The sequence below is a fragment of the Hyperolius riggenbachi genome, chromosome 4 (assembly GCF_040937935.1).
Source record: "Hyperolius riggenbachi isolate aHypRig1 chromosome 4, aHypRig1.pri, whole genome shotgun sequence".
NCBI classification, from domain to species: domain Eukaryota; kingdom Metazoa; phylum Chordata; class Amphibia; order Anura; family Hyperoliidae; genus Hyperolius; species Hyperolius riggenbachi.
The window spans coordinates 192,718,171-192,743,629 of NC_090649.1; the positions used below are offsets into that span (position 1 = coordinate 192,718,171).

A 25,459-nucleotide genomic window follows, 5' to 3' on the forward strand; every position below is an offset into this window, starting at 1 on the left:
TGTGTGCACTCACTTTCTGTGTACACACTACACACACTCTATTTCCTTCTGATAACTGATTGATTATTGTAATTGATTATTGTAATTAGTTAGTTGTACTTACTGTTACTACTTACTGTACTAGGAGTCTAGGACACTCAGTCACTGTTCATAGGCTACTAGCTCCTGCGTGTGTGCACTCACTGTCTGTGTACACACTACACACACTCTATTTCCTTCTGATAACTGATTGATTATTGTAATTAGTTAGTTGTTTGTACTTACTGTTACTACTTACTCTTACTGTACTAGGAGTCTAGGACACTCAGTCACTGTTCATAGGCTACTAGCTCTTGCGTGTGTGCACTCACTGTCTGTGTACACACACTACACACACTCTATTTCCTTCTGATAACTGATTGCTTATTGTAATTAGTTAGTTGTACTTACTGTTACTACTTACTCTTACTGTACTAGGAGTCTAGGACACTCAGTCACTGTTCATAGTCTACTAGCTCCTGCGTGTGTGCACTCACTGTCTGTGTACACACACTACACACACTCTATTTCCTTCTGATAACTGATTGATTATTGTAATTAGTTGTTTGTACTTACTGTTACTACTTACTCTTACTGTACTAGGAGTCTAGGACACTCAGTCACTGTTCATAGGCTACTAGCTCCTGCGTGTGTGCACTCACTGTCTGTGTACACACACTACACACAGTCACACACTCTATTTCCTTCTGATAACTGATTGATTATTGTAATTAGTTAGTTGTACTTACTGTTACTACTTACTCTTACTGTACTAGGAGTCTAGGACACTCAGTCACTGTTCATAGGCTACTAGCTCCTGCGTGTGTGCACTCACTGTCTGTGTACACACACTACACACACTCTATTTCCTTCTGATAACTGATTGCTTATTGTAATTAGTTAGTTGTACTTACTGTTACTACTTACTCTTACTGTACTAGGAGTCTAGGACACTCAGTCACTGTTCATAGTCTACTAGCTCCTGCGTGTGTGCACTCACTGTCTGTGTACACACACTACACACACTCTATTTCCTTCTGATAACTGATTGCTTATTGTAATTAGTTAGTTGTACTTACTGTTACTACTTACTCTTACTGTACTAGGAGTCTAGGACACTCAGTCACTGTTCATAGTCTACTAGCTCCTGCGTGTGTGCACTCACTGTCTGTGTACACACACTACACACACTCTATTTCCTTCTGATAACTGATTGATTATTGTAATTAGTTAGTTGTACTTACTGACTGTTACTACTTACTTACTTACTGTACTAGGGACACTCACTCAGTCACTGTTCATAGGCTAGCTCCTGCGCGTGTTTGCGCGTGCGTGCACTCACTGTCTGTAGTGTACACACACTAAATTTACTTGTGATTACTACTGATTATTGTAACTGCTAGTTGTACTTCCTGACTGTTACTACTTACTTACTGTACTAGGGACACTCACTCAGTCACCTCACCCACCAACCCACTCCATTAAAGTACCCCACTTTTCACCCGCCCTTTTAAAAAACTTTTGTCTATACGCCCAAAACATCGAAGATGTCTGGAAGTGGCAGCCAGCGCGGTTTGGGCAAGGGGAAGGGCAGCAAGGGAATCAGGAGGAGAGGGAGCAGCATTGTGGCAGGCTGCGGCCGCGCCACCATGCACAGTTCCGCAGCAGCAGCAGCAGCGTCAGTGGCTAACATTCCTCCCATAGCCACTGGCCGTGGACGCCTTGGGCGCCGCCCAGCAGGAGCATCTGCAACTCACGCTGCAGAGACACAGCAGCAGCAGCGTGTAGCACCTGCTCCGATTTTCCTCCAGCCGGGTCGGAAACGTCCCATTGAGGAAAAGCATGCAGACACTGTGGTGCAACTCATGACGGAGGATGAGCAGCCCGCCATCAGCTCTGCATCCGAGGCCTCCACCCTCACCACCACCACCACCACCACCCCTGTTCGCAGCAGCCGCCCAGCAGGGTCTGGGAAGGAGGCCAGTTCACCGTCACAAGTTGGCGACCTGTCACTCAGCAGTATTTTTACCCCAGGCACCATCAGGGTATTGTCTGCTGTTGTTGGCGATTTTGAGGAGGAGATGCTGATGGGCACTTTAGGGGATGAGGGATTGGACAGCAAGACTGTGGCGACAGTCAAGCAGCCCATCCATGCATCAGGAGAGGAGTTTGGGGGGTCATCATCCCAGCAGGACATGTTTCAGGAGGGGGAGGATGATGATGACCCGGTGACAGACAGAGACTGGGTGCCACCACCTCCAGGGGATGTCGTCCTCAGCAGCTCTGAGGAGGAGGAGGAGGATGCTCTTGTGGGCCTTGCAAGGAGGCGCATCATTGCAAGCATTGGCAGCAGTAGGCAGGTCCCACAGCCTGCTGGTGTCTCAGGCTCAGCAGCAGCAGCAGCAGCATCTGCCAGTACCACCACCAGCCGCGCCCAAGCCCCCCCCCCAACCACCACAGGGAGACAGGCAGCAGCGCTTCCATGCCGTAGGGGGATGTTTCTGTCACCAATCTGGCGATATTTCACCATGCCCACTGTGTACAGCAAGTACGCCACTTGCAACCACTGTCAGCGGAAGTTGAGCAGAGGTGCAGACCCCTTAAAGTTCAGCACCAGCTCGCTCATCAACCACCTTGCTGCGAAACATTTCCACCAGCATGAGGAGTTCCAGAGGCTGAAGGCATCTGCTGCTGGCAGTGGCACCACACCCATCACTGCACAGCCTTCAGCAGCAGCAGCAACAGCAGCCACCCGCCCTCCTGCTCCTCCAGCAGCACCAGCAGGAGTGCGGAAACGCACTGCTCCTCCCCCCTCTGCAACTCCTGCCGCCGACACTGAGACCTGTTCTGGCAGCCAGTCCTCAGTGGCCTCCTCCGCTGTGTCTGCTGATTCCCGTGCCAGCAAAAGGCCACGCCAGAGCCTTTTGAGCGAGTCCTTCCAGGGGGTGGTTAGGGCTCTGCCTCCCAGCAGCCGTCGCGTGCGGCAGCTGAACGGCTTGCTGGCACGGGCCATGTGCTCCCAACTCCTGCCGTACACGCTCGTGCAGGAGGGGAGCGACATTCGTGCGCTGCTTGCTTGCGCAGCCCCAGACTGGCAGCTCCCCAGCAGACACTTTTTCTCCCGCAAGGCCATTCCTGCACTGCACCGCTTTGTGATGGCCAATGTGGAGCGAGGGCTGGAGCACGCGGTTGGTGAAAGGGTCCACGTCACCATGGACTCCTGGAGCAGCCGCTTCGGGACAGGCCGCTACCTGTCCTTCACTGTCCACTGGGTCAGCTTGGTGGAAGGGGGTGAGGATGGGAGAGCAGCAGCGGGCACAGCAGCAGCAGCAACACAGTGGGTGGTGCCACCCCGCAGGGTCAGGGGAACTGCAGCAGGTTCCTCCGATCCTCTGCCATCCTCCGGCACACCTGGCCAAACCCCCCGCCTCAGCAGCAGCGTGAAGGCCCGGCCGCCACTGCCAAGCGCTGCTGCACTTGGTCAGCCTTGGGAAGACCAAGCTGACGGCAACCCATGTGTTGGCCAAACTCCAGGAGCAGGAGAGGATTTGGCTGACCCCCAGAGGCCTCAGAGTTGGAGAGGTGGTGGCCGACAATGGGGCCAATCTGGTTGCCGCAATAGACAGGGGAAACCTGACCCACATCCCCTGTCTTGCCCACGTGCTGAACCTGGTGGTGCAGAAGTTCTTGCGCACCTACCAGGGGATGGGCGAACTGCTGGAAACGGCAAGGAACGTTGTGCGTCACTTCCGGCGCTCGGCTGCAGCCTGTGTGAGCCTGGAAGACGTGCAAAAGGAGCTGGATCTGCCACGCCATCGGCTGATCCTTGACGTTCCGACTCGCTGGAACTCCACCCTGGCGATGTTGGAGCGTCTGGTTGAACAGAAGCACGCTGTCAAACAGTACCTTGCCCTGGCCACTGTTTCCGCCGCTCAGAGAAGGGACAAGACCAGCAACATCCCGTCCATCGTCCCCGATGATGACTGGAGGCACATGCAGCAGGTGTGCTTAGTGCTGGCTCCCTTTCTGCAGGCCACTAACATGGTGAGCAGGGACCATGCTATGGTCTGCGAGTGGGTGCCCCTGGTTTGTCTGCTGAACAGGGCCCTCGATGCTTTGCTGGAACAGGGAGCGGCAGCCTTGGACCAGCAGGAGCGGCAAGCAGCTGCACAGTCCACCTCTGAGGGGGAGGAGGAGGAGGACTTGGTGGAGGTCCCTGACCTTGCTGCTGATGAGGGGGAGCAGCACAGTGCAGCTGAGTTGGTGCGGGGGTGGAGAGAGGATGAGGCTGACAAGGCAGAGGAGGAGGATGAGGACAGCAGCACTGCCGTCGATGTGCCAGCAGACGTGGCCCGCCTCTTCCCAATGGCAGCGCACATGCTGACGTGCCTGTGCAGAGACCCCAGGGTGATCCAGATGAAGCAGAGGGAGGACATCTGGATTAGCATGATGTTGGACCCACGCCTCAAGGGGAAGTTGAGCCAGTTCCTGCCGCCTGCAGGAGGAGACCCAGCGCAACAAATAAGGAGCTTGCAGCAGGCCCTTGTTGAGCGCTTGGAGGAAGCCTTCCCCCAGCCTTCCACCCCCACTGTCCAGCAGCCAGCACAGAGGCAGCAGCAGGTGCCTGCATCCAGCAGCAAGCGCCCCACAGACCTGCTGTCTCTCAGCCACGAGCTCTACAGGACTGTAGAGGCTCCGGCAGCAGTGACTAGAGAGGAGGTGCATGCAGCAGCATCCTCCACCGGTCACAGCCAGCGCCTGACCCGCATGGTGGCTGACTACATGGGGTCCTACAGCGGGCTTGACAGCAATGCCCCTGTTGATCCCATGGAGTATTGGGTCAAGCGCCTGGAGATCTGGAGCGAGCTGGCGCAGTACGCCCTGGAAGTGCTGTCCTGCCCCCCTTCCAGCGTGCTGTCCGAGCGCTGCTTCAGTGCAGCTGGTGGTGTGGTCACCGAGAAACGCTCACGTCTGTCTCACAAGTCTGTGGACAGACTGACGTTTCTCAAGATGAACCAGGCGTGGGTGGAAGGCGAGTTCCTGGCCCCTGTTGTCGGCGAGAGGGGGACATGAACTGGCTAAGAACCATCGTTAATGTGCCTTACCACCCTTTACCACCTCCTGGCTCCTGCTCACTAAGCCAGCCTGGTTCACTTTGACTATTACGTCGCCTGCAGCCACACATTTTACACCTACAGTGGGCTGCTGTGTACTGCCCTTCTGCTGTCTGTCTGTGTTTCCCACTGCCAGGGTACACAGATTTACCTTCTGCTGCCACTCTGCCACCAGCTATTACGTCAAACAATAGCTATATATCTGTGTAATTTGTTTTACAAACAAAACCAAAAAACCATTAAAAAAAAAAAAAAAGGTTTAATTTTTCTGAGGTGCCCGGGTTGAAAACTGTGTTGTCCCAGTTGTGTATTGCAGTGTTTCTCAACATTTTATAAGTGTGTACCCCTTTTAAAACCCTGTACTCACCGAGTACCCCCTAGCATAGTAAACATGATCACAAGTACCCCTTGACAAATATATATTTAATCGTAGTACATGATAATTGGTTCTAAACAACGTGCAAGCATTTATTATTGCTTTTAATCAGCTAAAATACTAATTTGGTGTTGTTTAAATAAGAATTATAATTTTCTATATCTCTAAATTTGTTATTCTTGGTTAAGTATATCAAGCTCGAGTACCCCCTGGACCCATCAGAAGTACCCCCTGGGGTACGCGTACCGCATGTTGAGAACCTAGGGTGTATTGGACACGATGTGGGCTGCACGACCGCTGTCTGGGACCTCCTGTTGTGTTCATTTACGGCCTGGTATCACCGCTAGGTACCAGGGCTATTATGTCACGCTGCCTGCCTGCTGCCACACTCACACTACTCCTCCATTCCTCCTGCTGCTGCTGTCTGTCTGTGTTTCCCACTGCCAGGGTACACAGAATTACCTTCTGCTGCCAGTCTGCCACCAGCTATTACGTCAAACAATAGCTGCACACATAATTACTCCTCCATTCCTCCTGCTGCTGCTGCTGTCTGTCTGTCTGTGTTTCCCAACGCCAGGGTACACAGATTTACCTTCTGCTGCCACTCTGCCACCAGCTATTACGTCAAAAAATAGCTATATCTGTGTAATTGGTTGTAAAACCAAAACTACAAAACCAAAAAAAAAAAAAAGGTTTAATTTTTCTGAGGTGCCCGGGTTGAAAACTGTGTTGTCCCAGTTGTGTATTGGACACGATGTGGGCTGCACGACCGCTGTCTGGGACCTCCTGTTGTGTTCATTTACGGCCTGGTATCACCGCTAGGTACCAGGGCTATTATGTCACGCTGCCTGCCTGCTGCCACACTCACACTACTCCTCCATTCCTCCTGCTGCTGCTGTCTGTCTGTGTTTCCCACTGCCAGGGTACACAGAATTAGCTTCTGCTGCCACTCTGCCACCAGCTATTACGTCAAACAATAGCTGCTCACATTACTCCTCCATTCCTCCTGCTGCTGCTGCTGTCTGTCTGTCTGTGTTTCCCAACGCCAGGGTACACAGATTTACCTTCTGCTGCCACTCTGCCACCAGCTATTACGTCAAAAAATAGCTATATCTGTGTAATTGGTTGTAAAACCAAAACTACAAAACCATTACAAAAAAAAAGGTTTAATTTTTCTGAGGTGCCCGGGTTGAAAACTGTGTTGTCCCAGTTGTGTATTGGACATGATGTGGGCTGCACGACCGCTGTCTGGGACCTCCTGTTGTGTTCATTTACGGCCTGGTATCACCGCTAGGTACCAGGGCTATTATGTCACGCTGCCTGCCTGCTGCCACACTCACACTACTCCTCCATTCCTCCTGCTGCTGCTGTCTGTCTGTGTTTCCCACTGCCAGGGTACACAGAATTACCTTCTGCTGCCAGTCTGCCACCAGCTATTACGTCAAACAATAGCTGCTCACATTACTCCTCCATTCCTCCTGCTGCTGCTGCTGTCTGTCTGTGTTTCCCACTGCCAGGGTACACAGATTTCCCTTCTGCTGCCACTCTGCCACCAGCTATTACGTCAAACAATAGCTGCACACATAATTACTCCTCCATTCCTCCTGCTGCTGCTGCTGTCTGTCTGTGTTTCCCACTGCCAGGGTACACAGATTTACCTTCTGCTGCCACTCTGCCACCAGCTATTACGTCAAAAAATAGCTATATCTGTGTAATTTGTTGTAAAAACCAAAAAAAAAACCAAAAAAAAAAAAGGTTTAATTTTTCTGAGGTGCCCGGGTTGAAAACTGTGTTGTCCCAGTTGTGTATTGGACACAATGTGGGCTGCACGACCGCTGTCTGGGACCTCCTGCCTGCTGTGTTTATTTACAGCCCTGGTATCACCGCTAGGTACCAGGGCTATTATGTCACGCTGCCTGCCTCATTGACTGCCTGCTGCCACACACTCATCCTCCTCCTCCTGCTGCTGAATTTACCTCCTGCTGTCTGTGTGTTTCCACTGCCAGGGAGCACATACAATGGCGCTTCCAACATGCGTGCGCCACCAGCTATTTGTTACGCTCAAAAATAGCTGCATTTCTTTAAAAAAAAAATTTGAAAAGAGAAATAAGTGAAGAAGAAGACGATATAGAAGAAGATGAAGAAGATGATGAAGAAGAAGAAGGAGAAGAAGATGAAGATGAAGAAGAAGAAGATGAAGAAGATGAAGAAGATGAAGAAGATGAAGATGAAGAAGATGAAGAAGATGAAGATGAAGAAGATGAAGAAGATGAAGAAGATGAAGAAGAAGAAGATGAAGAAGATGAAGAAGAAGAAGATGAAGAAGAAGAAGATGAAGATGATGAAGAAGAAGAAGATGAAGATGAAGAAGATGAAGAAGATGAAGAAGAAAAAGATGATGATGAAGAAGAAGAAGAAGAAGAAGATGAAGAAGAAGAAGAAGATGAAGAAGATGAAGAAGATGAAGAAGATGAAGAAGATGAAGAAGATGAAGAAGAAGATGAAGAAGATGAAGAAGATGAAGAAGATGAAGAAGAAGATGAAGAAGATGAAGAAGAAGATGAAGAAGATGAAGAAGAAGAAGAAGAAGAAGATGATGAAGAAGATGAAGAAGATGAAGAAGATGAAGAAGATGAAGAAGATGAAGAAGATGAAGAAGAAGATGAAGAAGATGAAGAAGATGAAGAAGAAGATGAAGAAGATGAAGAAGAAGATGAAGAAGATGAAGAAGATGAAGAAGATGAAGAAGATGAAGAAGATGAAGAAGAAGATGAAGAAGAAGATGAAGAAGAAGATGAAGAAGAAGATGATGAAGAAGATGAAGAAGATGAAGAAGATGAAGAAGATGAAGAAGATGAAGAAGATGAAGAAGAAGATGAAGAAGATGAAGAAGAAGAAGAAGAAGATGAAGAAAAAGAAGATGAAGAAGAAGAAGATGAAGATGAAGAAGATGAAGAAGAAGAAGACAATATAAAAGAAGAAGAAGATATAGAAGAAGATATAGAAGAAGAAGATATAGAAGAAGAAGATATAGAAGAAGAAGAAGAAGAAGAAGATATAGAAGATAAAGAAGAAGAAGAAGAAGAAGTATATACAGTACTGAACAAATTTCTGGACACAACTTCTCTTTTCAACTTTTTTTTTTTAAAGGAACATCCCCACATAATCACTTGCTGTTGTTACTTGGAAAAAAAGAGGTTTCTTGCATCATTCACCCTCAAAACAAGTGTTGGAAGCTATTTAAGGCCATTTCGAATAGTCAGCTCGAATAATGAGCTCGAATACCGACTCGAATAGTGAGCTCGAATTCCGAGGTCGAATCGAATAGTAAAAATTATTCGACTCGAATATTCGACTGACCTCGAATAATTTACTATTCGAATTCGACCTAACTCGAATTTTGAAAAGGGGTATTTGAGCACCACTGATTGGAACATAGGGAGGCTTAGTGCAGCACCAAGATGGTGAGCATGGCCGTCAGGGGGAAGGGGGTGGGGGACGGCCAGACCAGCAAGGGAATAAGAGCAGCAAGCACACTTTTTTGGTGCAGTTCAGCAGGTGAACTGGAGTTTGCAATGGGATTTGTAAGGTGTCTGTAACTACATAAAATGCTGCATGTTTCTGTAAACTAATAGCTGTGAATTTTAGTAGTTGTGCTGCGCCCTGAATTTAAGAGGAACTTTAACCTAGGATTGAACATCGCTGGTATCCCCTTTCCCATGAGAAAACGTAACCTTTTCTCTAATAGATTATCAGTTGTGTCTGTGCGGCTGATATTTTGGTGAGACCCCTCGCACAGTGTGATGTCATGACCATGGTCCTGACAGTTTGCTCTCTGTGAACCTCACTGCGTTGTGGGAAATAACAGCTGTTTCCAACTGCCAAACAAGCAGTATCTCCTTCAGCAGACTAAAGTTGTGGCCTCCTGTGATACATTTTACAATGTATATAAGGGTGAGAAACATTTTACAGAAATGCAGACCTCAAACAAACAAACGTTGATTCCAGTGATACCTTTAATGACTAAGTATACATGGTTTATTGCAAGCTTTCGAAACATTAAGTTACTTCTTCAGGCATTATACAGAACTGGATCAGAGCCGTACAATAAGAAGTTTTAAATCACATACATATATAATTCTGTAGGCTCAATCTGACATGATGTCACACAGTTGTACCCCCTTTGAAATGTAAAAAGACTTCCTCAGTCCAATGAACTCTGGCAGCATTTGTCACTACAGATAAACACACACAATAATCAACTTTTACAATGAACAAACACTTACTAAATAATTTATAAATTTAATAGTGTATACAAATAAGCAATTTTATTTTCACTGCAGTTCCTCTTTAAGTGCATTTGTGTAACTGGTATGCAGTGTGTGTGAGTTTTCAGAGGGTGAATGACTTTTGTTGTAAAGGAATGCAAGAAAGGCCCAGAATGTGATGCTGAGTACAGTAGTGATGAACATAAGTTCCGTATAATTGTAATTTTGCATCATAATTCGCAATTACGATGCAACATTTCAGGGAAAAAACAATTTCGTATGGAAGCATAACCAGGAACCATCATTTTGCAATTTGACATAATTTTCGTGTAGTATTCGGCCAACTTTATCGGAAGAATGGAAGGAAGTCAAACCTTGTACATTTTTAGATAATGGATTTTGATAAAATTCAAAGGAAAAAATGTTTTTTAAACTGAAATGAAACTGAATTTTAAAACCATTTTTCCTTTGCATTTTCAAAATAGATTATAAGTACAGGGTCTTTTTGATTTGTTCTCAACTCCTATGGTGGCCACATGTTACAATTTTTCTGTTCAATGTTACCACAATTCGTTGCTTTTTGTTTTTTGATTGATAAGTTTGATCAAAACTTATTTTTTTTCGATTAAAATAAATAGAAAAGAATGAAAAAATAAGATCAATTTTGTCAGAAATTTAAAGCGGAATATAACCCTGCATTTCAACTTTGCTCTAAAACTTTATTTACAGTATATTATATGCAACCAGCATTTTTTTTTTTTTACTAGACCAGCATTGGAAGGGTTTCTCACAGCTTTAAAGTTCCTGGAGATTTCTGCAGATGCATCCGAAGCTAACAAAGATACATTTTGTTTACATAAATGTATCTAAGTGTTGAATGTGACTCACTCTCTCAGGAGCTGGAGGACAGCCAAAGAGTGTGTAACATTTCTCAATAGATACATATAACTAAATAGAATGTAACAATCTAAACTTCTGCATATCTCTCCCGGAACCTTAAACCTCTGTGTTTAACCCTTCCAATGCTGGTCTAGTAAAAAAAAAAATGCTTTTTGCATATAATATGCTGTAAATAATGTTTTAGAGCAAAGTTAAAATGCAGGGTTATATTCCGCTTTAATGGTGTGTGTGGAAGGTTGTATAAAAGTAGTTCGACCTAATTTTAAGTTTACATTCAAGAAAAAAGAAACTTTGTAAAAGTGACACATTAAATAGAATGTTTTTCTTAACGGTAATAAATGTAGTGTTGTTGATTAAAATAAACGAGAAACAGATTTGTTAATGTACGGTAAATTTTCTAAAGGGGTTTGTGTTGTGTGCCTTTATACATAGCAATGATGGCACAGAGCACCCAATACACATTTATAAATGAGAATTTATATAGTATTACATATAATTTATATATTTTATTCATTTGGTTTTGTTGTGATTGTGTTGATAGCGAACATACATGTGTGGTATTGGTTATGAGTCTAATTTTTCAGGGGAGAGAAAAAAAATGATAAAAATTGTTGAATAGAAAAATGTTTTAAAATATATTACTGTGTGGCTGCCATTACCCTTAACACACGTAGCAATTTTGGTGACAACAGCATGTATGGGGGATTTGCTATTAACCACTAAAGTCGGCACAAAATTACCCAAAAGTCACGTAATTACGCAAAATTACTAACAGATTGAGTGAAATCAATTGAATGTCCAATTCGTCCATAATTATTAATAATTATGCAAAATTTTGCATTATCATAATTAGCAGATTATGATCATCACTAAGGCCTCTTGCACACTACATGCAATTCCATTTTTTTTATACGATTCCATTTTTTATTCCGATTAAAAAAAAAAAATGTAGCAGCATGCAGTATTTTTTAAAATCTGAATAAAAAAATCAGTATGTGTGGCAGAGCCATGCTAATACTGACATGAAGAAAATCTGTTTCTTTCATAAGAGACTGCCAGTGCTGCAACCTCGGGCAGCTGGTAGATGGCATAGATAATTTGCAGTTATATGTCAGTAACTTCTGATGCAGACTTTATGTACTGCTTGGGATATACACTCACCTAAAGGATTATTAGGAACACCATACTAATACAGTGTTTGACCCCCTTTCACCTTCAGAACTGCCTTAATTCTACGTGGCATTGATTCAACAAGGTGCTGAAAGCATTCTTTAGAAATGTTGGCCCATATTGATAGGATAGCATCTTGCAGTTGATAGAGATTTGTGGGATGCACATTCAAGGCACTAAGCTCCCGTTCCATCACATCCCAAAGATGCTCTATTGGGTTGAGATCTGGTGACTGTGGGGGCCATTTTAGTACAGTGAACTCATTGTCATGTTCAAGAAACCAATTTGAAATGATTCAAGCTTTGTGACATGGTGCATTATCCTGCTGGAAGTAGCCATCAGAGGATGGGTACATGGTGGTCATGAAGCGATGGACATGTACAGAAACAATGCTCAGGTAGCCTGTGGCATTTAAACGATGTCCACTTGGCACTTAGGGGCCTAAAGTATGCCAAGAAAACATTCCCCACACCATTACACCACCACCAGCCTACACAGTGGTAACAAGGCATGATGGATCCATGTTCTCATTCTGTTTACGCCAAATTCTGACTCTACTGAGACTCATCAGACCAGGCAACATTTTTTCCAGTCTCCAACTGTCCAATTTTGGTGAGTTCGTGCAAATTGTAGCCTCTTTTTCCTATTTGTAGTGGAGATGAGTGGTACCTGGTGAGGTCTTCTGCTGTTGTAGGTTAGCATGTAGCTCCACAGGAGATTATACAGTATTATATATGTTCTTTTTTTTATCTTATACTTACAGGAAATCCATATTGACATACAAAAGGAAAAAAAGGCAGACAATGAAAAGCCTCCCTATTATTTTGCCATGACAGGAAGCTCGTTTCAAGTTATCTTGCAACATTTTAGCAATTTGCTACAAAAGGTAACTTCACGTTCATTTATTTAAAGAGAACCTGTACTGAGTAAAATTATTTAAAATAAACACATGAGGTAACTTCAATTGAACATTACATAGTTATCTTGCCATCAGTTCCTCTCAGAAGCTCACCATTTTCTTCTGACAATGATCCCTTCCAGTTCTGACAACATTTTGTCAGAACTGAAATATATCAGTTGCTGTCAGTTACAGCTGAGAGGAAAGCCAATGTGTCCATGTTTCCCTATGGCTCAAGTGGGCGATGTTACAGTTTAACTGTGTGCTGACCAGGAAGCTGTTATGGTTTAATGGCCATTTTCAAAATGGAGGACAGAGAATTCCCTTGATCACAGTGAACAAACAGGACGCAGGAGAGGAGAAAGAGATTGAGGCGTAGACTACATGGGAGGTACGTATGACCTGTGTATGTTTATTTTCACTTCTAATTTTCAGTTCAGGTTTTCTTTAAGGTATTTTCACATGCATTTATTTATTAAAACAGAATACCAGGATCAAAAAGACTGCTGCATGGCCCATTGATAATACAAGGTCACTTATAAAATATTGCTTTTATCTATTTAGAAGGTTAATTTGTAAAGGTCACACGATTTTATGGCCTAAATTCATTCGAATCATCGCTCCCCCTGTCTGTTGTTTGTTGTGCTCTTTGACTTCCCTTGCACAAGTTGGATTGGTTTTCCAGACAAGGCAAATCTCACCTCCAGTAAGGGACAAGATAGTGATGATGGTCTGCACACTACTAAGAGGGCCATACGGAGGTAGTGCCACTAACCACACCTGTATGAGGAATAAGTAGTCTAAAACGTGGTCAGGGAGATAAACATTATTTGATTGTCAAGCAATTGACATTGTTTACTGTAGAAGCAATATGAGGGAAATTAAGCACCAGTGACTGTGACAGTAGGGCAGTTAATACTGCAGCATATTCAGTGTAACATATGAACTCCTCACGAGTAACTCTTCAATGTGGATCACGCACATTGCAGCCCAATTATGCAGTTTTTTACAGTTTGTACTGTGAGTGATATATAGTTAACGTAGTAATAAAAACGGTCTGTAACGAATGGGTGTCAGCACAAAGAGAGAATCTGATTATTGGGGATCTGCAGTATCGCCAATAATACAGATGTCGCCTGATTATTGATGATCTGCAGAACCACCAATAATACACGTGCGACTAACCTCCGGACACCTAACACAGTGAATAAACCATAAACAGGAGAAAAGTGCCAATCAACAGACCGTCTCTTGTCGGCCTGTTTTCTTTTGATTCTGGAAGGCTACTCCTAAATTTCTTTTTACTTGTCCCCAAAGTTCCTTTAAAACCTTCTGCCAATCTTCCAGGGCTGGGAAGGGAGAGGAACACACCGGCAATGGGGAAAATTTAGGAGACCTTCCTGACACAACCTGAAAAGGGGACAAGCCTGTTGAAGCGCTTCTAAGGTTGTTGTGTGCAAACTCTGCAAAGGGCAAAAATTTAACCCATTCAGTTTGCGCATCTGCCACATAGCATCTGAGGAATTGTTCCAGTGCCTGATTAACCCTCTCGGTCTGCCCGTTGATCTGTGGGTGATACCCAGACGAAAAGGATAGGTTTATTCCCAAACTACGGCAAAAGGCACTCCAAAACTTCGATACGAATTGGACTCCTCTATCAGATACCACATCATCCGGAATCCCATGCAACCGGAAGATGTGTTGTACGAAGAGGTTGGCTAACACTTGAGCTGATGGAAATCCTTTAAGCGGAACAAAATGGGCCATCTTGCTGAACCTGTCTACGATCACCCATATCACAATCATACCCTCCGACTTGGGAAGCTCGTCAATGAAGTCCATGGACAGATGGGTCCATGGTTCACTTGGAACTGGTAAGGATTGTAAGGTACCCACTGGAGCCTGGCGAGATGGTTTGCTCCTGGCACACACCACACACTCTCTGACAAATTCCTTGCAATCAGAGGCCAATGAAGGCCACCAAACACACCTTGTGAGTAGATCTAGAGTGCGGGTGACCCCTGAGTGACCTGCGTTCTTATGGGCATGGAACAGCTGCATGATTTGCAGACAGAACGGAAGTGGAACAAAGAGGACCCCTCAGGTTTTCCTTCTGGGGTATCTAGCTGATGAGCAGCTAATGTGACTGCCAAATCCTCACAGGTTTCAGTGGCTGCCAGCACCACCTTGTGTGGTAAAATGCTCTCGGGAAGTACAAGAGCGTTTATAGTAAAGAGTAGTCAGGGATAGCCAGAGTCAAAACACAGGTAAATATATAATACAATCCTAATCTAAGGTTTGACGTCCTTGGTGACAACACCTGGGAAACTGGGCTAAGGTCTGAGCGCTAACACAATGTGTATTCACGACAGCAGACAAGGAGCAACTGACATCCAGCTCCTTTTATGCTGAGAGTAACTCAGCCAGTCCGCCCAGAAACCCAGCCAATCCGGATGCCTCCTGAGGTCAGCTGACTGGAGAGTCAGCTGACCCTCCTACGTATAAGGTAAGAGTCCTGTTGCTTCGTGCGCATGACCCTCTGCCTCTGAATGCCAGAGAGGCCAGGCCCCAGGTCAGCGCACGAACGCGCTCCGAAGTGCGCCGGGTGAACTTCGGGACCCGCCGCCATATCGCCAGCGGCGGCGGTGTCCCCCCTGCTCTGCGCCGGCGGCTCCGTATGTGTGGCGGAACCCGCCGGCTGAGAAACGGAGACCGCCGGCTGAGGAGCGGAGACCGCCGCCATGCTGCCCCGCGCGGCGGCGGCTCCGCTATTCATCACACTGTCATGATTTCTTCAGTCATCAAGGACGTTAAACCCACCATGTACCATGGCAACCGTATTCTTCAAGCAAACTTGAATTGAAAAATAACAGTCAAAATAAACATACACACAGCATACTTACTTACCTCCCGCTTAGTTTATCATCAATCTCTTTCTCCTCTCCTGCATCCTATTTGTCCACTGTGATCAATGGAATTCTCCACCTTCCATCTTAAAAATGGCGATGACCCTGTAACGGCTTCAGGGACAGCACTCTGTTAACCTGTAGGAGCCTTAGGAAACCATGGACATTAGCTTGCACATCAATTGTTCTTTCAGTTATAACTGACAGCAACTGATATATTGAAAAAGGACCCTAGGGCGTCCAGTTCCAACTAGATCTAGTCCGAATTGGAAGGAATTGTTGTTAGCAGAACATGCGGCTGTGCAGATAGTTTTGATTATTCATAGTACCGATACAGTGATGCACTTACTATTTCACCCTCATGGTAGATTCATTCTTGATGTTTAACATTTTTAAAAGGTAATAAGACCACATTATGGAAGTGAGGAAAATATTTTTGCTTTTATCTGCGTTTTACATAGTGCAATGACCTGGATCATGCAATTTAATGTATTCTAATATTTACTTAACACATTTTTATTTATTATAGTATTTAGTTTAAACAAAGAACAATAAACAATTCACATCACACACTGTTGCTCATATAGCTCACAATTGAATTTCCTTCCCATATTCTGTGGCCTATTTTGGGACTTGTTTCAGACATTTTTATGCCAACATCCAAATGGAATATTGTAAAGAAAAGTGCCTGTGATGGTCAGTCATAACAACCAGAGGTCACCCACTGACCACCTCCTGATGCAATCAATATTCAAAATGACGCTTTTTTGTTGCTGTTGGCAATAATGATAAACTTCATACACTATGCGCAATAGGTTTTATAAGCTTGCTAGCATGCCATGTGCTATATTCAGTGTTTTTACGTAATAGCAGAAGTATAAAAATAGTAAAAGTATAGTAAACCATGAAGATATTTTTTAAAATAATCTCACAACTTGAATTTCATTAACTAAACAGTTAAATGAAAGCAAATGAAAATGAATCTGTCTGCTGGAAATGCTGAAAGTCATGATGAGACCTGTATTCCTGGAAAACCGAAATGCAAGCAATATTGCTCAGACATTTAATGACACATTGGGTGTGAACATTATATGCATTTTTGTGACAGTGGGATACATGCTAAAACATGCTTTACTTGTCTACTGCTATCTTTCAGATACTGATAAATGGCACAGTTTTTGCGCGGATGTCTCCAGGGCAAAAATCAAGTCTTGTTGAAGAATTTCAAAAATTAGGGTAGGTGTAGTTAGGCAGGCTTTTAAAAACTGTAACTTTTTTATTAGTAATAATCCTACACAATTCCACAGTCTATAACAAAGAATATTTGAATATTTACATCATTCCCTTAAAATATGCAAGTCTTTGTTCTTACATCGTGGAAAAAGTGTAATCCTTTTTATGAATTTTTCAATCAGTAGTGATTACTGATTAGAAAATGGTTCGATCTTGGATCTTTCTTTAATTCAAATACTTGCATAGATACCTAAAGCTAGTCTGGTTAAGGCCTCTTTCACACTGGGAATCACAAATCACAATTGCGATCACGATTTTGCATTGTGGTGTTGGGAGGTTTTTTGGTGATTGTGTTTTGTGATACTTGTTCCAGTAAATTAGAATCACAAAGCAGTCGCCGGGAAAATGCTACATTTTAGCATGTTTGTGATTGTCTGAAATTCCAAATGTGCCACAATTACTGCAGTGAGAGTAGGATTACTTGTGCAGCAGCGCTTGCTGATCGGCAATCAGCAAAGCACAAATTGCCAGCAAAAAGCTCTCCAGTGGGAAGGAGGTCTAAAGCTGAACTAAAGACTGCTGATAATGGTAATAACAAATAAAAATGTTCTACCTTTCTCAACAATAGGCACAGATGAATGAGTGTAATGATGTTCTAGGAGGTGTATGTTGTTAAGTGAGGATGGTAAATGATGGTCATGTATGTTAGATGAGGATGGTAAATGAGATGTAAATGATTCCAAGTTCAATAGGCAAATGTTTTATGCACATACAGTATATGCAGATTGGAAAATAACAAATAAAATCCCACCTAACCCTTATTTGATTGATGTAGTCTCACAAATCCCCACCCCCAATCTGAGTCACGTGACGTGCAAGTAAGTGAACTCCCCATGACCCTGTCCACTGTTTCAGGTGCTGAAGTGTGGTGTACAGGAGTATTCAGGTTTCAGAATTCAATCTCGTGTCCTGAATTCCAAAACCAACAATGAGCCCAACTTTAGTTACAACTATTACACTGCAGGGAAGGCATTATACTGCAAATAAAAAATGTCTTTGTGTTCTTATGCTGAGTGGAGGGATTTCTATTTGCAGAGTTGGTTTGTTGGGAAAATGTGAAAGTGTTATCGCTGCATGATAAATACTACATACAGTAAAGTCCAGGTTATCCCGAGCTCAACCAACCAGCTCAAATTGCCGGCAGTACTCACAGTGGTGAAGGCCAACGTCTTATGCTGTCTGTGAGCTCTGCTGTGCTTAAAGACTTGGTTCCATAGCTCCCTGAAGGGCAATATACTTCCAATTACCATAGTAATTTACCATTTAATACAGAGTTCAGGCTATTTATATAGAGTGTGGTATAGTCCTGCATTAGCTGGGCCTATTTTTAACATTGAGTCTCAAGCAACCATGAAGCAGACTATTTGTGGGCTCCACTGTGCATAGAGACTGGGTTTCATGGCATTTAATATAATTAATGCCATGTATACAGAGTGAGGTTTAGTTCTGCATTAACTGGACCTATTTTTAAATTAGCTGGACCTATTTTTGAGTCTCAAGCAACCAGAAAGCACACTAAGGGCCTGTACACACTGCTGCGCTTGCGTTGCGTTTTTAAAAACGCATGCGTTTTTAAAAACGCAAGGTCTTTTGAAAAAGAATGAAAATCGTGATGACTTGTACACACTGGTGCGATGCGTTTTTAGAAAAACGCAATCGCAGTGGCCGCTGCGCTTTAAGCGCAGCGGATGAAAAACGCATTAAAAATGCATGCGCTTGCGTTTTTGCCTGCGTTTTTCAGAAGTCAGTATCCCAGAAGACTCTGCAATCTCCTGATTCCTGTTGAAATGTAAACTAGAAAAAAAACAAAGGATTCTTTAGCCAATCAGCAATTACAAGAAAAACGCAAACGCACAAAAAACGCAGGCAAAAGCGCATGCGTTTTTAAAACTACAGGCACTTTAAAAACGCATGCACTTGCGATTTTGCTTGCATTTTTCAGTGTGTACAGGCCCTTAGGGCCTGTTTCCACTACACACAGATTGGATGCAGAATGGATGCAAAAAAACTGACTCCAATGAATGCCTATGGGAAAATCTGCATCAGAATAATCACGTTTAGTGGAAACAGGCCCATAGGAATTCATTGGAGTCACTTTTTCTGCATCCATTCTGCATCCAATCTGCATCAAATCTGCGTGTAGTGGAAACAGGCCCTTATCCGGCATCAATCAATCGATGTTGGTGACTGTTAATCGAGATTTTACTGTACTTCACTTACGAAAGATGAGCCATGTCAAAGAATGAAAAGTTAATGGTTTGTTATGCTTTTAAAATATTTCTCATTTAGTTCAGTGTGCAATTGGAAATACTTTGACTCTTGATCAGGTCCACTATTTGTAAGATGAAAGATTCTTTTCTTTCTGCAGGTATTATGTGGGCATGTGCGGTGATGGTGCCAACGACTGTGGTGTAAGTAATGTACACGGTGTCTATAAAGCAGACCTAAATTATGTTTATTACTTTAGGTTCTGTTTTAGTTACTAGCTACAGAATACATTTCAGGGCATAAATATTGATATTTAACCTAAAAAACATCCAACCGGTTTAATCAAGGCATTTTCCTGTATTAAATCAAGGTTACGTTGTTCAATCAATTGTTATTGAAAGGAGAGATTCTTTTGTTACAGAGCTATGGAGAAGCAGGGACTGAGTCCCTGCTGTCTATGCTGCAGTTAGTCTCCTAGCACAGAGCTCCCCAACTGTGTCCTCAAGGCCCACCAACAGTACATGTTTTGCAGAAAACCACAAACATGCACAAGTGAGGTAATTAGTGTCTCAGCAGAGTTGATTAACTACCTCTGTGGATTTCTACAAAACATGCACGGTTGGTCGGTAGAGATGTCTGTGAACGGTTCCCGAACCGTTCGCCGGCGAACCCCTCTCACTGTACTACTTCCAGGTCGCTATGACCCAGAGTAGTGCGGCTGCACTGGCCTGGCGGTGCACGTCCTTGATCGCGCGCCTGTTGCCGAGCGCTTTCGGGACATGTGAGTGATGTCCTGCTCATGTGCAGAGAGTGCCCGACAACAGGCGCGCGATCAAGGATGCGCAGCGCCGGGCCAGTGCAGCCGTACTACTCTGGGTCATAGTGACCCAGAAGTAGTATTGGCCCATAGAGATTCGCTGGCGAACTGTTAGCCAGCATCTCTATTGGTGGGCCTCGAGGACAGGGTTGCTGTCCTAGCATGTATCTTAGTAGGCACTGATTTTTAGGCACAGTCACATGATCAGAAACTTTTTTTTTTTCCTCCCAACAATTAACGGTGAGGAAAATGACAGCACAAAAGTTAGCTAAAAATGAGCACTGCTGCTTCCTAATGGTACAGGAAGATACTGTTGAGAATGACATTTGTTGATGATTCAGCTAAGACATTTTTTATTGCAGGCTCTGAAAATGGCTCATGTTGGCATTTCTCTGTCAGAACAAGAGGCATCTGTGGCTTCTCCATTCACATCAAATACTCCGAATATTGAATGTGTTCCCAATCTATTAAAGTAAGTTCTCACAAAGTATTTTAGTAGTTTTCTACTGTACAGTACAAGAGGAAAGAAAATGGGCCTAATTTACTAAAGTGTTTTCGAATGGGCAAACTTAGCTAATCCTACAAACCTGACTTAGAGTTATTTAAAACAGCCAATATGCCCACCCTACTATTAAAAGTACTAATGCTGTCTCATCAAAAGCACTCAAGTGTCTAATCGTTGGGATCATGGTCCACTGAAATCTTGAAATTATTTTTGGTAGCAAGTATGGAATTTTTGCCAGGGCCATCAGACCATAACCATCATTGCTGACAAGGTAATGAATTAGATGCACACTGCATCAAATAGATTTTTTTTCTTTTACGTTAACACTAGAAAATCCTGCATGTAGGTTAAAAACTATGTATGTGTAGGTGCTCACATACAGTTGTTATCACATAACTATTAATTTACTAACCTCACAGTGGTTCCATATGGCCCAATTAAAACTTGCAAATACCATATATACTCGAGTATAAGCTGACCCTCAAACTTTTACCTTGACCTCCTTGGTGATAACCCTGAGTCAGGCTCGGGACGGAAATCTGTAGCTCAGAGTGGTAATCCCGAGTTGGATTATGGAAGGTGTATAATGTGCATGTCTGTCATAGGTCTATCTAGCAGTATGATTTTTAGGGTCTAAAAGCTTGTGAAAAAAATGCACAGCTTTTAAACAATACAATCTGGAAGTAATCATACTGCCAGGGAGGTAAAAAAAAACAGGAAAGGATGATTGACCAGGGTACAAATCTGTCCACAAAACCTGTCCAACCTACATTTCCGATCTTACTCAGAGGTACACACCTAGCCGCTCACTCCGCTCTTCCAATGAACTTCGCCTAACCGCCCCCCGCATCACCCAGTCCCATGCACGCCTCCAGGACTTCTCAAGAGCTGCTCCAACACTATGGAACTCCCTACCTCCACCCATTAGGGCAGCCGCCTCCTTCAACATCTTCAAGAAAGCCCTCAAAACTCACCTTTTCACTCTGGCCTACTACCCCTCACAAGTGCTCTAAACCTACAGCTGAACTCTGGTCCCCTACCATTCGTGTCCTTACCTCTCCCTCTAGATTGTAAGCCTTTGGGCAGGGTCCTCCTCCTTTTGTGTCCTACCTGATCTTGCACCTCCATTATGTGAACCCATGCTATGCATCTGAGTGAACCTAACTTGCCTAATCTCCATGCTCCCATCCAGTGACTGACTAAGCATTACCTGGTACTCATACTGTGCTGTGTGATCTGGTTTTCTTGTATTCCTGTATTGTCATATTGCTGTTTGTCACCCCTAAATATTGTCTGTAACCTAAATTAATGTTCAGCGCTGCGTAATATGTTGGTGCTTTATAAATTAATAAATAAATAAATCTAATCCAGGGTAGGAAATGCAGCACCTATTCAGGACCTCCTAGGGCTCACTGATCACTAACTCGGGGCTCTGACCCCGGCATCTTTAACTGGAACTATAAGGTTTTACCAATGGCTTTTCTCCCTGGACCTCACCTCTTGCCATTGCACTCTGTGTAAAACATATACATGATTGGTCTCATAAAAATAATTAGAAACTTCTGACTGTTTTCCCCTACCTGTCCACTGGCATATGCCCCCTGCGAGAGTGCTATGCGTAGGTGTTTCCTCCAAGTGTCCCTCCTCCCCCCCCACACCAGAATGCTATGCACAGCTGTTTCCCTTGAGTGTCCCCGCCATATGTCCGCCTGCCGGAGTGGTATTTGTAGATACTGTATATCCCCTGAATGGCACATTGGCATCTTCATAGTTGTGCACAGAAAGCATTCACTCACTGGTTCCCATCACCAGGATTCATCTTTAGCTTCTCTATCTAACCTGCTTCTCTATCCTGCAGTGGCACACTTTTTGTAAGACGCCACTAGAGGGGGTCATAGAAATTAGACTGATGGGGAAGCTGAAGATGAATCCTGGCAGCAGGAACCAGTGAGTGAATGCTCCACTGTGCAGGACTGCAGATGCCAATAAGCCATTGAGGGGAGATACAGTAATTACAAATACTGCTCAGCCTATCCCAGCAATGTGCCAGCAATCCCAGCCTGGAACATTGTCCAATGGCAGCTAATAAACTGTGCAATGTATGTTTGCACCAGGATTACAATAACATGAAATATTATTTTACTGTACTGTGAGCATTTCCCTGTACTGTCAGTTGTTGAATCTTCCAATTCACGGTTTCATCTTTTATTTGTTGCAAGGGTGATTTTCTCAGAGTATTATTATTACTACTATAGGACTCTAAGACTACTACTACTGTTGTTGCTACTACTACTACTAACAACAATAATATTACTAATACATGGGGAGACTTTGCTAACAAATAATATATCAGGGGTTAGAATTCTCCCCTTTAACCTCTGGGGTCCTGGGCTTTAATCCTACCTAGGTCACTACCCCAATAACAACATTAAAATGAGAGACTGAACAATCAAATAATGTGGCAGTGTTTAGCATTATTTTCTGCCAGCACTAGGGCCCTGGGCTCAAATGCCACCTAGGATAGTATTTTCATGAAGTTTGTATGTTCTACCTATATTTGCATGAGCTTCAATGGGTTCCTCTCACAACCCAGATGTAAATGACTTTGTGTAAGGGACATTTTAAGAATAAACAAGAACTGCTTCAGACTTGATAGAAAACATAGAGAATCCATTTCAAATGAGTTGTGGCGCATAGGAAGACTGCCGCCTTAGATCTTTGACATGGGGAGATTGATCAGGACTAGAAATGGTCAGTGAGATGCTAACAATTCCAACTGGCATGTCAATTGTATGCAACTTGAAAATAGACCCATCACATGCAGTCTGATTGGGCCAAGTCTACACCTTATACCATTTGCTCTAAATGTGAATGCAAGCCACCATTATGTGTATCTCTATTTCCATCTCAAACCAGGAAAGGGCCCAATTTCAGTCTTTATTAAGTGGACTCCAGAATATAAAATAAAACTATATACAGATACTGTATAGAAAAGTAAAGTGATTTTCAACTGGCTCTAAAAAAAAAATCACACAAACAGTAGTATTACTTATCAGTCAGCATCTCTAGTGTTTTCAAACTTTGCACCTCTGGGTTTCAGCAGGTTCCTTTGTTGAATAAAATGTATAGTGATTAAAACTTGCACTACCTTATTACCCATGTGGCTGAGTTTTATACTATGAATTGATTATTTGACCAGAATGTGATGTGTGGGGCACTTGCCTGCACTTCCACTACAAGTAAATCAAGGCCACAGAGCACAAGAGCTCTGAAGTGATTTTCAAACCATCCAGGTTATAAGGAGACCGTGCTTTAGTTGTGTCCCATGAAGTACACATGTAGGAGGTTTTTTATTATTATGTTGTTGTTTTGTTTGTATTGTTCTAAAGGGTAATTACAATACAGTACAGTGAATAATATAAGTTGATATAACTATATTTTGGGGGAAGTGAAACAAAAATTTCAAACCCTATAACTGATTTATGACATCATATGATTTTATAAAAGTAAAAAAAAGGAAAACACCTGTGATTGCCAGTTGAAAACTAGCCTGAGATAAATTCCACAATTGCCATACAATTAAAGCTAGGTTGAGATAAATTGTTAGCAACACATTTTTGAGGGAAAGGTGTTTAGGAAGCCAGCTTGACTGGAGTAACCAGTTGATCACTATGGAAGGTCAATTGATTGTATGCAAGTGGTGATAATTACAATGTATAGCTTCTACTAATCTGGATTTATCCTTCTTGGATATTATTATTATTTAGTGCTTTGATGAGATTTATTCCGTTTATACTGTATGTTGGCTTAGATCCATAGTAAACTGATTCATTTAATGCCAGTCCATTAATAACCAGTAGGCTATAGTTATGTAGGGAGAATGCTAGTCGTCTTTCTACATGACCATAGCACACTAGATAATATACTAGTAATAAATAAACCATTCCAAACATATTCAAACCACTTAAAAACATACCCAATTTATGACCATTCATGATACATATATGTTGAATAAACAAGTAAATGTATACTGACCAATAATAACCAAACTAGCTATCAAAAAATTATACCCTTCAGGTGGAAATCTGGGTTTCAGGTAAAGTGTTTTACTGAAAATATGTTTTAGTCAAACATACTATAAAATACAAAAAATCAAATAAATAATACAATTGGTCCATAATTAAAGTGTTAAACTGATGCAGATATGAAACAGCATTTAAATGGAAAAGAGCATAGAAGATACATAAAGCACAAGATAAAGTGGTGTATGTTTCCAAGGGAAATCTTAATAAGTAAGTGTCTGAATCACTTTGATAAGACACTGAATATGCTGGCCATAAATTGAGTAGACAAAGATCAACTAGGCAGGCCCCACATTTGTCATAACTGTTATAGTTGCTTTCTTGGGAGCTGGAGTGCCAAACCAATGAGCACACCATGCTCCTTTTACATGGTTCTGTGAATTACTGTGTATTGAAAATATGCTTCACATACAAATGACATCAGATGTGCATACCATGCTAGAACATGGAAGACCAGTAGATGCTAAACAATAAGGAAGAGAGCAAATAAACAGAAATAAGGCTTAATATCTAGGAAGCCCACTTCTCTTATGTGTAGAGAACATACCAGCTATATGGAGGACAATATTTATAAAATATGCTAGCTGGTAGTGCCATTATAAATATATATGAAGAAGCCAAACAGTAGAATTGCGTTTGCATAGGTGAAAATTGATTAAAAAAACACAAAAAGTTCAGTTGCAGGTATTGGAATAGTCTACAAACCTCAACACTTTCACTGTTCAACAAAATGTATAACCTTTAGAAGAAATGAAAGGCCCAAATCAACATAGGATCTCAACTTGAGTTGCAGAAGGTGAAGGGTATCTCTAGCTCTGTAAAAGGCTCTGGGCAAAACCTGATCAGGTACCCCCTTGTTCTGAATCTCACTCTGAGGTTTGATATGTATCTGTAATAATAGTAA

The 25,459-nt window shown here is 43.1% G+C and overlaps 1 protein-coding gene across 1 annotated transcript in view; it reads left to right on the forward strand.

The window, feature by feature from the left end:
- The window catches only part of LOC137571671 (probable cation-transporting ATPase 13A4), a 229,459-nt gene that overhangs the window by 149,496 nt on the left and 54,504 nt on the right, over window positions 1-25,459 (forward strand). The window contains exons 20-23 of the mRNA XM_068281166.1: window positions 12,610-12,732; window positions 16,807-16,886; window positions 19,312-19,354; window positions 20,331-20,440. Coding sequence (XP_068137267.1) covers window positions 12,610-12,732; window positions 16,807-16,886; window positions 19,312-19,354; window positions 20,331-20,440 — 356 coding nt within the window. The remainder of the gene's footprint in view (window positions 1-12,609; window positions 12,733-16,806; window positions 16,887-19,311; window positions 19,355-20,330; window positions 20,441-25,459) is intronic.